We start from the raw sequence: 12,452 nt of genomic DNA, 5'->3' as shown, positions 1-12,452 counted from the left end.
TGTGCCTTTCACACACTTTAACAGCAAGAGGTGTTTTCTTAGTTTTTGAATTATTCTTTTTCCCTGTTTAAAACTCTCGTATGTAATTTCTCTTAACTTCCATTAACCAAAATCATCTTTGGCTTAAGAATAAGCTTGCAAAATGTCAACTCTATGGATCATTTTCCTTCTGAAGAATTGTAATAACTAAAAATAGGACTCTGCAAGCATTTGCTTCCTAAAACACAGTTTCCAGTCTATGACTATTGCTCAAATTAAATTTTATCTTTCACTGAGACAGGCAACACACATATTGAAATAAAAGGGTCCTTACTCTAGATCATTAACGTGCAGTTTTACTTTTAGTAAACCCATAAAACAAATATATTGGAATGCTAAGAAACCTTCCAACTGAAATAGACAAAAACACAGCAAAAAAAAAATATTGATCTCAAATTTAATAGGAGTTAGTTCAGAAGGCAGAGGAGACAAAGGATACTTCAGTGACTCACAACGCACTTTCAGTCCAGACTGTCATTTGTTAAAGAAACGTAGCACACTAATGAGATGCTTATTTTTCTACTGCTTTTTTTCTCCTGCTCATTTTCTGTATAAACACCACCCATAGTTATACATCCTAAATAAATGATCTATTCCATCAAATGTCTTTACAGTACAAACACAGTCAGTGTAAAACAATGAAATGTGTATTCTGACATAATCATAATTACATACTATTTTTTACTTTCTTATATTGCTTTGGTGTTATTTTATAGGAACTTGAAAACAACAATTATACTTTTGTAAAGTTCTTTGCTTCTATACCTTTTAGAGAAAAATGACCTATAAATAGATCCATTGCAAATCTTCTAGAACAGTATGTGGCTGCTCTATACAGTTACTCGACAGTGGAAATATTTGAACCTTTTTATCGATAGTTTTTGTTTGTTTGTTTGTTGTTGTTGTTTTTGTTTGTTTGTTTTTTTCTCAAAAGGATCAGGTATCCACCATTAAAGTTTCTGAGAAAGGTGATACAAGCAGTGGGCTCTAGTCAAAATCTGCCATTCTGTGCTCTGCCATAGGTCTTTATCCATTAAGTGGAGACATTCTTGCACCTTTTAATGAAGACATGATAAAGAAGTGTCTTAAGTGGCAAGGTATGCTGAAAGAAATAAGTATAAATATATTTACTTAAGTATAACTTTGTATTATTATCAGGCATTTTCCCTTTCACTGTTTCAAAAAGATGACGGACCAGATTTCAAGGACTTTCTATCAGCTCATTAAAATCTCCTGGTTTCCCTTCATTAGTCTCCCTCTAGGCCCTTTAGACAATATCTGTCTAGGCTTACCGTGACCACAGAGATGGCAACTCTTCTTGCAAATCAGTGTTAAACTCTTCAAACACTTTCTGTGCTTTCTGAAACTCTTCTTCTGCCTAAAACAAAAACAGGATGACTTCTCCTATCACTTTAAGACATAGCAAAACCTGACAAAGCTGTGTTTGCGTTTGTTTTTGTGTCTGTATTTAAATTTTTAACAAAGTATGTGACTTAGTCCCAAACAAAAAAGGCCAACACAGGATTTGCTGTGCCCTATATCTCGTTAAGAGAGAAAGTTAGATCTCAAATGGGACTCACTCCTAAAATTGGCTAAGCATATCCTCACCATACACCAAAATATTTAATATGCATATATCCTTAAGGATATCTATCACTAGTTCTACTTCTGAAAGTGGAAAGAGAAAAGAAGCTTTGTTCTAGGTCTCTGCACAGAAATGGAGATCCCAAAGTCATCGGTCAACATGCTTCCAAATGTGCTACCTTGGTAATCCTTCCTTCATCTTTTCTTTTTGAGCTCTGCAGGGCTTCTAGATGATGTCTTGCACTGTCATAATCCACTAGCTTTCTGCTTCGTTTTGCAATCCGAGTCTACACAGAGGTAAAAAGCAAAGTCAGCACAATTGACACTTTTTTTTTTTTTAATTATTTTACCTATGTAGTTCTTCAAGTTTTTTACATGTTTAATTCTCCCTCATTTGCCATTCATGCTGACTGACTATAACAACATAAAGGAGCATGGGCATGGATGGAAAAAGAGACATACTAATCACCTTTTTTTAAAGAAAAGGGAGAAGAGAACAGAAGGGAAGGGAAGGGAAGGGAAGGGAAGGGAAGGGAAGGGAAGGGAAGGGAAGGGAAGGGAAGGGAAGGGAAGGGAAGGGAAGGGAAGGGAAGGGAAGGGAAGGGAAGGGAAGGGAAGGGAAGGGAAGGGAAGGGAAGGGAAGGGAAGGGAAGGGAAGGGAAGGGAAGGGAAGGGAAATCTATTTACAGATTGCTTGTAAGACTTTTTTTGTGGGTGTAGTGAGATATCAATGTTATGCAAGACTTGTCTCATTTTCCAGAATAAGTGGACCTGCTAAACTCATGGTAACACTGTGCTTTTACCTTACACATAATGTGCAAATTTAGTGAATAATTAACTCATTTTTTTTAGAGTAGAAAAAAAGCTTAAAACATAATTCTCAGTATGGCTACTCTGACACATAACTTAGATATAATATATTAGGAACAATGAACATCAAATAGGCTTTTAAATTTAACTGCAAAAGTCCTTTGATATATATATTGACTTTACAAAGCTCTACATTATATCTGAATTTCACATGCAGAAGCAGACATAAGCACAGTTTGACTTTGTATCAAATTTGAGACTGAATATCAGTGATGTTGGGATTTTTTTTTATATTAGTTCCTGATGTAAATGTCAAAGGAGATGGCTGTATGATACCTATTCAATTCTAAATCATCACAAAGAATTTCCAGCTATGTTTGTATAGCCACATCCAAATATTAAAGTATCTACTTCTCTCTTTTAACCATTCTTTATCCCCATGCATTTCATTTAGCAAACACCTCCCTGAACTGTACACCAAGAGAGACCTGGGAGAGGCTAGAATCTGCGTAACAGTCTCTCCTCATGTCTACTACAAAGTCTTACTATAACTAATTAAAAGACAGGAAACATGGTTTAGTTAAGAGAAAGACATTTAGATAACCACAGGTGCATCTGGCTAATAACAAAAGGCCTGCTTTTCATCTTGAAATTATCTGGCAGTTTAACAGCTGTAGAGCTTAATCCATCCTTTTTGAAGTCAATGAGAATTTTCTCTTATCATATAAAATTGAAGCAGGAAAAAGCATTGTAAAAGTTTTATGAATAAAGGCTAATTTACATCCAAGTACTACAGCATGAAAATTATTTTGGAAAATTAGTGCAGCCTGATGTCAAGGATTAGTTTACAGACCTACAGAAGAGAAAGACACCACCCCAATCTTTTTACTTTTTTTTTTTTTTTTTTTTTTTTTTGCATGTGTGAAATTTAATTTTATGTTTATATTATGACTCAACATTAATTGGTGATTTTTACAAACTGTCCTTTATAGGGAAACATTACTGTACTTTGATATCAGGAAATTGTCCTAGATACGTATCCAAGGTCAACAACGACCCATCCACCAGTTTTTGATGGAAGTCTTCCCAAAGTTCATCACATTTCTGTAAAGGCAGATGGAAAGAGAAAAATGCACTTAATAGTTTAATTCCACATCAAACCTAGGGGAAATACAAATGTAAATGGTAAAGATTAATCTTTCTGAGGTTTTAAAATCTTCTTTATGTCAATAAATCAGAATGCAGTTATAAACTAAATTAAAAAGAACACTTTGACATTGCAAGCTTTAATTAACAACAAACGAAGTTTCAGTTTAATAATTAGTTTTTTTTTCATTCATTCAGCTAGTAAGTGCTGTGTGAATATAATAATATCATGGATTCAAAGTCTTCCTCAGGGTTTCAGATTCCTGAGGGTGACCAATGCAGAATCTGAAGCAGCTCTAGCATAGAGTATGCTCACTGATGATGAACCTTCCTTACAGAGATGTACAACCAACAATGAAAAAAATAAATAAAGGAAAAAAAAAAAAAAGGTGGCTTTTCCAGCTATCACAAGGATCTGTAAGCTTAGTTTTGCTTTGTCATTTTTCAAATAAAACCTGTGGAGGTCCTCCCTAAGAAAGGTCTATCCTTCCCCCCATAATTTTTGTCCCATTAAGATGCATGTGATGAAATTGCTGGCTTACAGACCAAACTCCACCTTGCACTGCTAGAGAACTAGGATTCCAGATCTGAAACTTGCCAACTTAAATAGGCAAAATAAAAAAAATTAATTCCAGAAGCTACTGTGGTCTTCCCCAGTCCTCTTTGTAGCTTGTGGGCAGCAATCTTTGCAGCTTTAAGGTTTTTAAGAACATGTTAATGTAGCTGATGTTACAAGGAACAGGGTGCCAGTCTTTACCAAAAGCAAAATCCTGCTGCATAGTGACATAGTGCTTGAGGTCCTGGATTTTCAGCTGAGCAAGGAATTAGCACATGTTAAACATCCTGTTCCCCCTTTGCACATTTCAAAATGTCTGAATTTCCTTAGATGGGAAGGTTACTAACGGGGCTGTTAAGTCCAGAAAGCTACTCCCTAGTGTTTACTTTACCACAAGCTACTATAGGACATATTGTAAATGCTGTGTGATGTCAGCGTTCAATTCATTCATTTGCTACCCTAGCAGAGCCCCTAATGGATTATTATAATCTATTAATCATGTTTATAAAATACCTCATTTATTAAGATAACATTTAATCACAGTGGTTAACAGAGCATTAGATCACAGCAAGCAACTGCCTGTCCTGTGCATTTGATGTACATGTTGGACAATTTTAGATCATGGAGGTTTTCTAAGCTAATGGGACCAAAACCAACACTGAAGAGTCCTTTAAGACATCATCTTTCCTGCCACGCAGAAGTAGGTCACTTTGATGTACCCTTTTTGGAAGGATAATTTATATCTTGGACAGCACAAACAAACCATTCTTTTGAGTTGCAGGTTGGTGGATGCATAAATCTACACTTGTGTCATATTGGGACAAAAATAGGAGCAGTGATTTAGTAATGTTGCCCACATGAGTCTCTGATTAAGAGCACACACCTAACACTTGTTTCTATACCTAATAAAGAGTAATGGTCAAATCTTGGTCCTTGTATGCACAATTACAAATTCTGAGTGTACAATTTAATAGCCTATAAATACAAGGTGAGGTGCTACAGCAAGATATAGCAGCAGGTTTTCCAGCCATTTAACCTAAAAGGATATAAATGGTATGGTATAGTAACTTACACTGTTTGGAAGTTGAATGCTTTTAAAATCAAAAACATGTCATGCCTTCAGCAGCAGGTAAGGGTAGAGGAAGGCAACCATAGGGAAGAAAGCAATCATTAGGCTGATTTGGGAAGACTGCTCTGTCTTCCAATTTCTTGTTAATGATACTATCCAGAAGGCCCTGCACATTGAATCCCAGGTGGTTAAAAGCTGCGTTGATAACAGTTTATACCTTCTTGTCACCACCAGCAATTTTGCTGACAGAATTCCCCAGATTTAAGGATGTTTACTTAGGCACCTCAAGTACCTCAAGCCAGACTCCCACTGTACCTTCTAGAAAAGCCTATATTTCTCTAATCACTGAAGGAACCTAGTAAAGACTGAAGTGAACAGCACCCTGCAACTTAATTTGGACTTAAAGTCTAAATTCTTGCCAGAGAGAGACAAGTGCTCCAACAGGTACTTTGCTTAGTGTTACAGGCTTTGTAGTTATTAAACAGCACACAAGAATAAGCAGATTGAATAATTTTCAATATTCAATTGCTTTGAGAATCCTGACTGTAAAACTGCATCATGTACACTTTTCCTAAATAGCTCAGATTAATCAATTTGCAACCAAAATACTACTTTTTTCTTCTTGCCATGCATCTTACCTCTCCAATCATCTTCACATCTTCTCGTCCATACCAATCTGGCTCATAGACTTCATGGAGAGACTCTGTAAGCTTCTTTGAGGCATCTTGCATGCCTGTAATTAGAAAAAGGAACATAGGAAGTTGAAGGAACAAAAGGAAAAAGGAACTACAAGAGACAGTTAATAAATATCTTTATTTCAGCCAATGTGTACGCCACTTCCCTCTGCCATGTTTAGAACATAATTTTCAAGAGCTGAAACAAAAGCATTATATTCAGCCAGCTCTCCCAGATTAATAAGAAATGTCTCCCATAGTAGAATTAACCCATATTTATATACATGAAAAAAATTCCTATCAAATTTGGAATTTCATTTGCTATTCTGAACTAAACGTATCTGAACACAAAAACAACTCTGAGGCTAGTCCTGCTCACTAGAGACATTTAATACCTTCATCAAAACACTATCACTCAGAAGCCAAACAAACAGCTTGACTTTGTTTATTCTCATCTCTGCCTTCCTATAGAATAGCTTCCTAGTTTGTCCATAATGAGTACCATGCCTGCCTGTGTGCAAAAGGAGGTATCTCCAGGGTGAGGTGGTTAAAATGGCAGAGATTCTGGGAATTGCTGTTTATGGAATGGACATAGGAGAAAAGTTAGAAGGGTTCCACCCTGAACAAAAGTGCTCCCTGGAATAGAAGAGGTTGTACAAATCACAGAATCACAGAATTTCTAGGTTGGAAGAGACCTCAAGATCATCGAGTCCAACCTCTGACCTAACGCTAACAGTCCCCACTAAACCATATCCTTAAGCTCTACATCTAAACATCTCTTAAAGACTTCCAGGGATGGTGACTCCACCACTTCCCTGGGCAGCCCGTTCCAATGTCTAACAACCCTTTCGGTAAAGAAGTTCTTCCTAACATCCAACCTAAAATTCCCCTGGCGCAACTCAAGCCCATTCCCCCTCGTCCTGTCACCAGGCACGTGGAAGAACCCCCACCTCGCTACAGCCTCCTTTAAGGTATCTGTAAAGAGCAATAAAGTCACCCCTGAGCCTCCTCTTCTCCAGGCTGAACAAGCCCAGCTCCCTCAGCCGCTCCTCGTAGGACTTGTTCTCCAGGTTCCTCACCAGCTTCGTCGCCCTTCTCTGTACCCGCTCAAGCACCTCGATGTCCTTCTTGTAGCGAGGGGCCCAAAACTGAACACAGTACTCGAGGTGCGGCCTCACCAGAGCTGAGTACAGGGGGACGATCACCTCCCTAGCCCTGCTGGTCACACTGTTTCTTATGCAAGCCAGGATGCCGTTGGCCTTCTTGGCCACCTGAGCACACTGCTGGCTCATATTCAGCCGACTATCAACCATCACTCCCAGGTCCTTCCCAAAGAAGGCAAAATGTATCTCAGGACTTCTTTGTTTCCTTGTTTTCAAAGTTGTTTTTTTTTTTTTTTTTTTTTTTTTTAAGTTTCAAGAGCTTTCATATGTAAAGTGAGACTGATTAAGAAAAGTTTGTTATTCTTGTGCCCGTAATAATGATGGTGACCTAAAGGTATGCAAGTAATGAAGCAAAGGACTGGCAAGAGCTGAGGCAGTGTCTGCAAGCTGAGGGAAAAGCCATGTCTGAACCTGGGGAGTGTGTTGCAATGGAGCTGGCTTTATGAAGAACAATTATCCTTTATGCCAACCCACTACATGTAGTTGTATGTGGAGCCCACTGCTTATTTACACTTGCAGTGGGGTGGTGTCCACAGAGAAGTGCACTGAACCAAACAGCATCAGTCACCTTTGGAGCTCTTGCCACTTCAGATGAAACAACAACAGGGACTATTTATCATTATGACTCTGTAATACAAAGAAGATCTGGATTAAATGTAAAGTAGCTTCCATTATATTCCAAGAAAGAGCCTAAATCTGTCTGCAGTGAATAAATTGCTGCCCTCAGTGATGGCACTGGGGTTTGCCTTTCTGTCTGGGTGGTGCATGAATACATTAGATGTTGAATATGGTTTGGAAACAGATAAAAAAAACCTGATCTTACATAAGACACTAAGTTCAGAATCAGTAATTTTAAAATGCCAAATGTATTTCAACTTCTTTGCAAAATCTGAACAACATTAACTGCTAAAAATATGTTTGACCTGCATTAACTTAAAACAAACAGACAAACAAAACAAACCTCATTTTTTCTCCAGCCAAAGTCTGCCTGCTGCAGCATGTCTATGCTGTCTTGAAAATATCTCTGGTGTGATTTTCAGATTTAACTGGCTGGATTTAGGAATAATATCAAGCTTTCACCCTTTAATCAAAAGGTGCTTGCCAAAACAGAGTATTTGATTTCTTCGGGGATTGTCTTGGGGGTACTTCTAAATGACAGCGCTCAGCTCGAAGAATTTGTATAGCATAAGGATTTAAGATGCTTTTCTTCCTTCTCTCCTTCGTGGTTATGTATCTGGTTAAGAAAGAGTTACTGAACAGAGGTTGTATTTGTTTGTTTGTTTGTTTGTTTTGTCTATAATATGCCAGATTATAGTAAAATATAGATGATCTTTATACATTTTTCCAGGTAAGACTCGTTTAAAATCTTCTTTCATGACACTGCATATGAATAAACTCTGGAGGTGAGGCAAAACCAGCAGTGTCACCATGCTTAAGAAGGCTGTATTCTGTCCAGTTGGGGTGCAAATCCCTGCTCACGTTTGATCCTTTCTGATACCTGAACTCCTGCCCTCGAGGACACTGCGCACTAAACCTGCAACCTAAATTCTCGCGGCAGCATATGAGCACAGCTTCTCTCTAATCTCTCCTGCAGTCTGCATTCAGCTCAGCCACAGACTAGTCTCTGGGAAAGCACCTTTACCTACATAGATTTTGTTGTTGTTGTTGTTAAATACTACAGAATTCAGACATGTACCTGCTTAAGAGAGTAAGTAAAAGACCCTTAAAATCCCACACTCAAGGCATACCGATGCATGCCAACTTTTACACGTTTTTCAGCCCTGAGAATCTGGTAATCTTATTCAAGCACAATCCCTGCAAAAAGCATCAGTCAAATCCAGCTGTGGTGTGAGGCAAGGGGCATTATAACATTTGGCTACCTTGGTCAGAAGGCTTCAGCAGGAAATTCCCACAGGACAAGACCACCAAGGCTACTCTTTTCCTGCTGTATCTATACCATATTTACTGCAGTACCTCAAATGAGTGCATAAGTAAATACTAATCTGGTGGCTTCACAATCTTTTTCATGACCACAGCATGAATTTACAATGTCCACAGATTTCTCTCTTTATTTATTTTTATTTGGCTGTTTTTCACATAGATATTTTTCTTATATACTGATATTTTTTGTGTGTTATTCAGCACTTAAGTTAAGAGGATTAGCATCATCCATAGACTGCAAGGTGCCTCTGCTGCTTTCAGCTGCTATAGCTAAGAACGATAAATTGTTTAAAGCAAGTCATGAAAGCATTATGAAATTTGAAAATATTTTTATTGATGATGAACAGTTAGAAATGTATATTTAATATTAACTGTTTCATTAAGTACCATTTATTCCTGGTAATTGGGTCACTTATTTAATAACTATAAATGCCGAAATAATTGGATTGCTTAGAAAAAATGATGTTCACTGAAGTCTGAGGCTCTCACATGAAATCATCCCTCTTTCTTTGGGAAAGAGCTCCTGTACCTGGAACCCTAAAGGATTCCCAAAGGCACACATGCACTAGGGACCCTCAGAGGGGGTGTGCAGAGACAATACCATTACAGAGCCCTATGGATGACAGAGAGTAAGTTACTCTTTACCATCACATTTCTCATGTACTGAAACTCACATGGACATTGAGACCAGTCTGGGACTCCATGTCGACCTCAGGACCCACATACTGGGGTTTCCTCAGTTTCCTCATGCCCTGACAGGGAAATCTAGGCAGAATCATGGAGAAAATTCTATCTTCTCAATTAAGTGAGGCACCTTGGTCTGGCTCTTAATATTTTATTATTTCTTAGAATCATCAGATCATTTAGGTTGGAAGATTGAGTGGGGAAAGAGAACTTCATGTAAGGTTCTCCAGGGAATTGAGAGGTTCTCCTGCCACATGGGGTGTATTTATTATTGCCTATTAGTTTCCACTAGAACAACTCAACTGTTTCATAATTCATTGCTAAATTTTACAGAAAGATGGCAAAGGGTTTTCTTTCTTCTAAGAAATTAAATGATTGATTTTAAGACTTGTGTACCTGAAGGATACGTGCAATTCTGTCAGCCACGTACTGACAATTAGGTAGTAAATCTGCTTACAGCCCCTCCGAACCTCAATTTCTCTTCCTATAGACCAGTTACTATTTCTCACTATGTTAAGCCACATGATAAATATTTTTTTATGATGCAGGATTCTTTTCACCTCTGTCACCTTCATGCAAATCCAGGTATATATCTCCCCATCTGTACTTATACTTGCAAAGAGCTCAGGGTAGAAAATAGGACGCTGATTTAGAGTTTCTTTAACAATTGGCCCATAAAACCTTTTAAGTCACTTACAGCTCTCAAAAGCTCGAAGAAAATATCATGGAGTAGAGAATCCAGATACACGTTGCCAAGGAGACACAAGGAGACAAAAGACCCAAGGCATGAGATGACTACAGCTGTGGGAGACAGTACGCAGCATTGGCAGTACAACCATTGGCAGTGCATAGCAGACATGGAACTACCAGGCAGGTGAAATAAAGTAGCACATAAAAACCATTCAAATTTACAATAGCTTTATGATATGGTTCCTCTGGGTCTTTGAGTAACCAGCAGTAAAGGTAAGGATCCAGCTGAGACTAAGAAGCACCTCTGAATTAGGGAAGGCGTCTGAATACATCAAAAATTCTATTACTTGAAGAATGTGTGATACTAAACCTCAGAAAACATTGAGTATATTAAAATGAAGGGATGAATGGTGATAAGAAGGATCCTTTGACCATTCCTTGCTTAAATTGTGCCCAAATCTCATACTTCAGCTTTCAATATTCAGTCACTCAAAAGTCATGCAGCCAAATGACAACTACTTGAACTGACAACATTCCAGCTTCATAAATTGCATTTAGTTAAAATTATCTATCCTGCTGATTCCTGAAACCCTTTAAAATGAACCCTGTAAAGTGAACTGCTTTTCTCTCACTCTAAGAATACAAGGATATCAGGCGCATTTATATGATCAGCCTTTTCCCGTTCAAAATGAACCCTTGAGCGCAGCATGCCTCCAAAGCCTAGATGTCTTACATACTGGAATCCCACTCCAGTGCCTAAATACCCATAGTGGAGGTTCCCATGCTTCTCTGCATAGCCACCCCAAAATTTTTAATTATGGCTGTCTTTCAAAGAACAGCAACACAGAGCTCGTAGCAGTTGCCAAATATCCTTCTGCTACCTGAAATCTGGAGGGGCTTTGGCCACTGCTGAGCTCATCAGCTTTGGGGAAGACCCAGAGTTGTGTATCTTGGACTACTGCTCTTGGCCACTGTCCCAATCCTCAGAAGGAATGTGTGCCAACACATGTACCAAGGATGCCCACTGCTGGCTTGTTGGCTTTGGAGAATAATGTTTTTTTTATGCTTTTGTGAGCTGCTTATGATTGGATCTTTTTAAAGACATGAAGATAACAAGGTATTAGCAAACACTTTACATTCCCAGGGAGAAAGTCAATCCAAGTTACTTTCAAATATGGACTTATAGGCTGCAACAAGAGAAAGATGCAGAACAGAAAAGCACAGCAAAAAAGGCAAAACTTGCACAATGAAAATTTTCACACAAAGTTAAAGGCAAAACTTGGTGCAAAGAATGGCCCACTAGACAGTAAAGCAACAAAAGGACCACTAATGCACAAAGTAAAAGGAAAGGAAGAGAGAGAGAAAGAAAATGAAACATGGAGAGAAGGATTGTTGTCACCAACACGGAAATCAAAGCGGCATGTAAACAGTCAGCCTACGTGACAGAGAAGCCATCTGGCCAAACAGCCTCATCACACTGCTTCTGGCTATGCATACAGCTGATAATGTGTGTGGGGAAGGAATGACTGAAATACCAGAACGTAAAATCAGCATCCAATGGGTCCCCCCAAAAAGAAAGATGCTGAAATTCATTAAAAAAAAAAAAAAAAAAAAAAAAAAAAGAAAACAAAGACATAGTACAAATCTCTAAAAGAAGATTTACCTCTTGTCTGGTATAGGACTTTCCCTGCCCAGTCCTTCTAGCAAATAGCAGTCAATCAAAGACATTAAGCTACTGCTTTGCTCTCCATCTTACACTTCCCATCAAAAGGAGCTTCTCTGCCTGACAACAGCTGCTGAAGCTTTGTTATGACACAGTGATTTCCAGGAATGTCGATACTGGTTTATAATATTTTTATTTTCTACTGGACTGGAGACAGGTTAAAAATACATATAAGAATTCTATTTATTTATCTCAAGAAGCTGTTAATACTTCTGTGATGGTCACCAACTTCCATTCCCTTCCCTTTAAGGACCTCATCTCCAACTTCTCAGAAGACAAGTGGGATAAAAGAGAATAATCTCTGTATATAGCACAAAGGTGACTGTGCTAGATTTACGAATGTCCGCTAGTCTTTAAATAGCTGTTTACTTAT

The 12,452-nt window shown here is 38.2% G+C and overlaps 1 protein-coding gene across 1 annotated transcript in view; it reads right to left on the bottom strand.

Moving 5' to 3' along the window:
- Positions 1–12,452, bottom strand: part of AMPH (amphiphysin) — a gene marked incomplete at both ends in the record, with an annotated part of 127,161 nt that overhangs the window by 50,077 nt on the left and 64,632 nt on the right. The window contains 4 exons of the mRNA XM_084282733.1: positions 1,332–1,417; positions 1,803–1,910; positions 3,442–3,537; positions 5,843–5,937. Of these exons, the coding sequence (XP_084138859.1) occupies positions 1,332–1,417; positions 1,803–1,910; positions 3,442–3,537; positions 5,843–5,937 (385 nt within the window). The remainder of the gene's footprint in view (positions 1–1,331; positions 1,418–1,802; positions 1,911–3,441; positions 3,538–5,842; positions 5,938–12,452) is intronic.

This window comes from Netta rufina (assembly GCF_964035555.1).
Source record: "Netta rufina genome assembly, chromosome: 2".
Classification (NCBI taxonomy): domain Eukaryota; kingdom Metazoa; phylum Chordata; class Aves; order Anseriformes; family Anatidae; genus Netta; species Netta rufina.
This window is presented reverse-complemented; position numbering and strand designations above follow the sequence as displayed.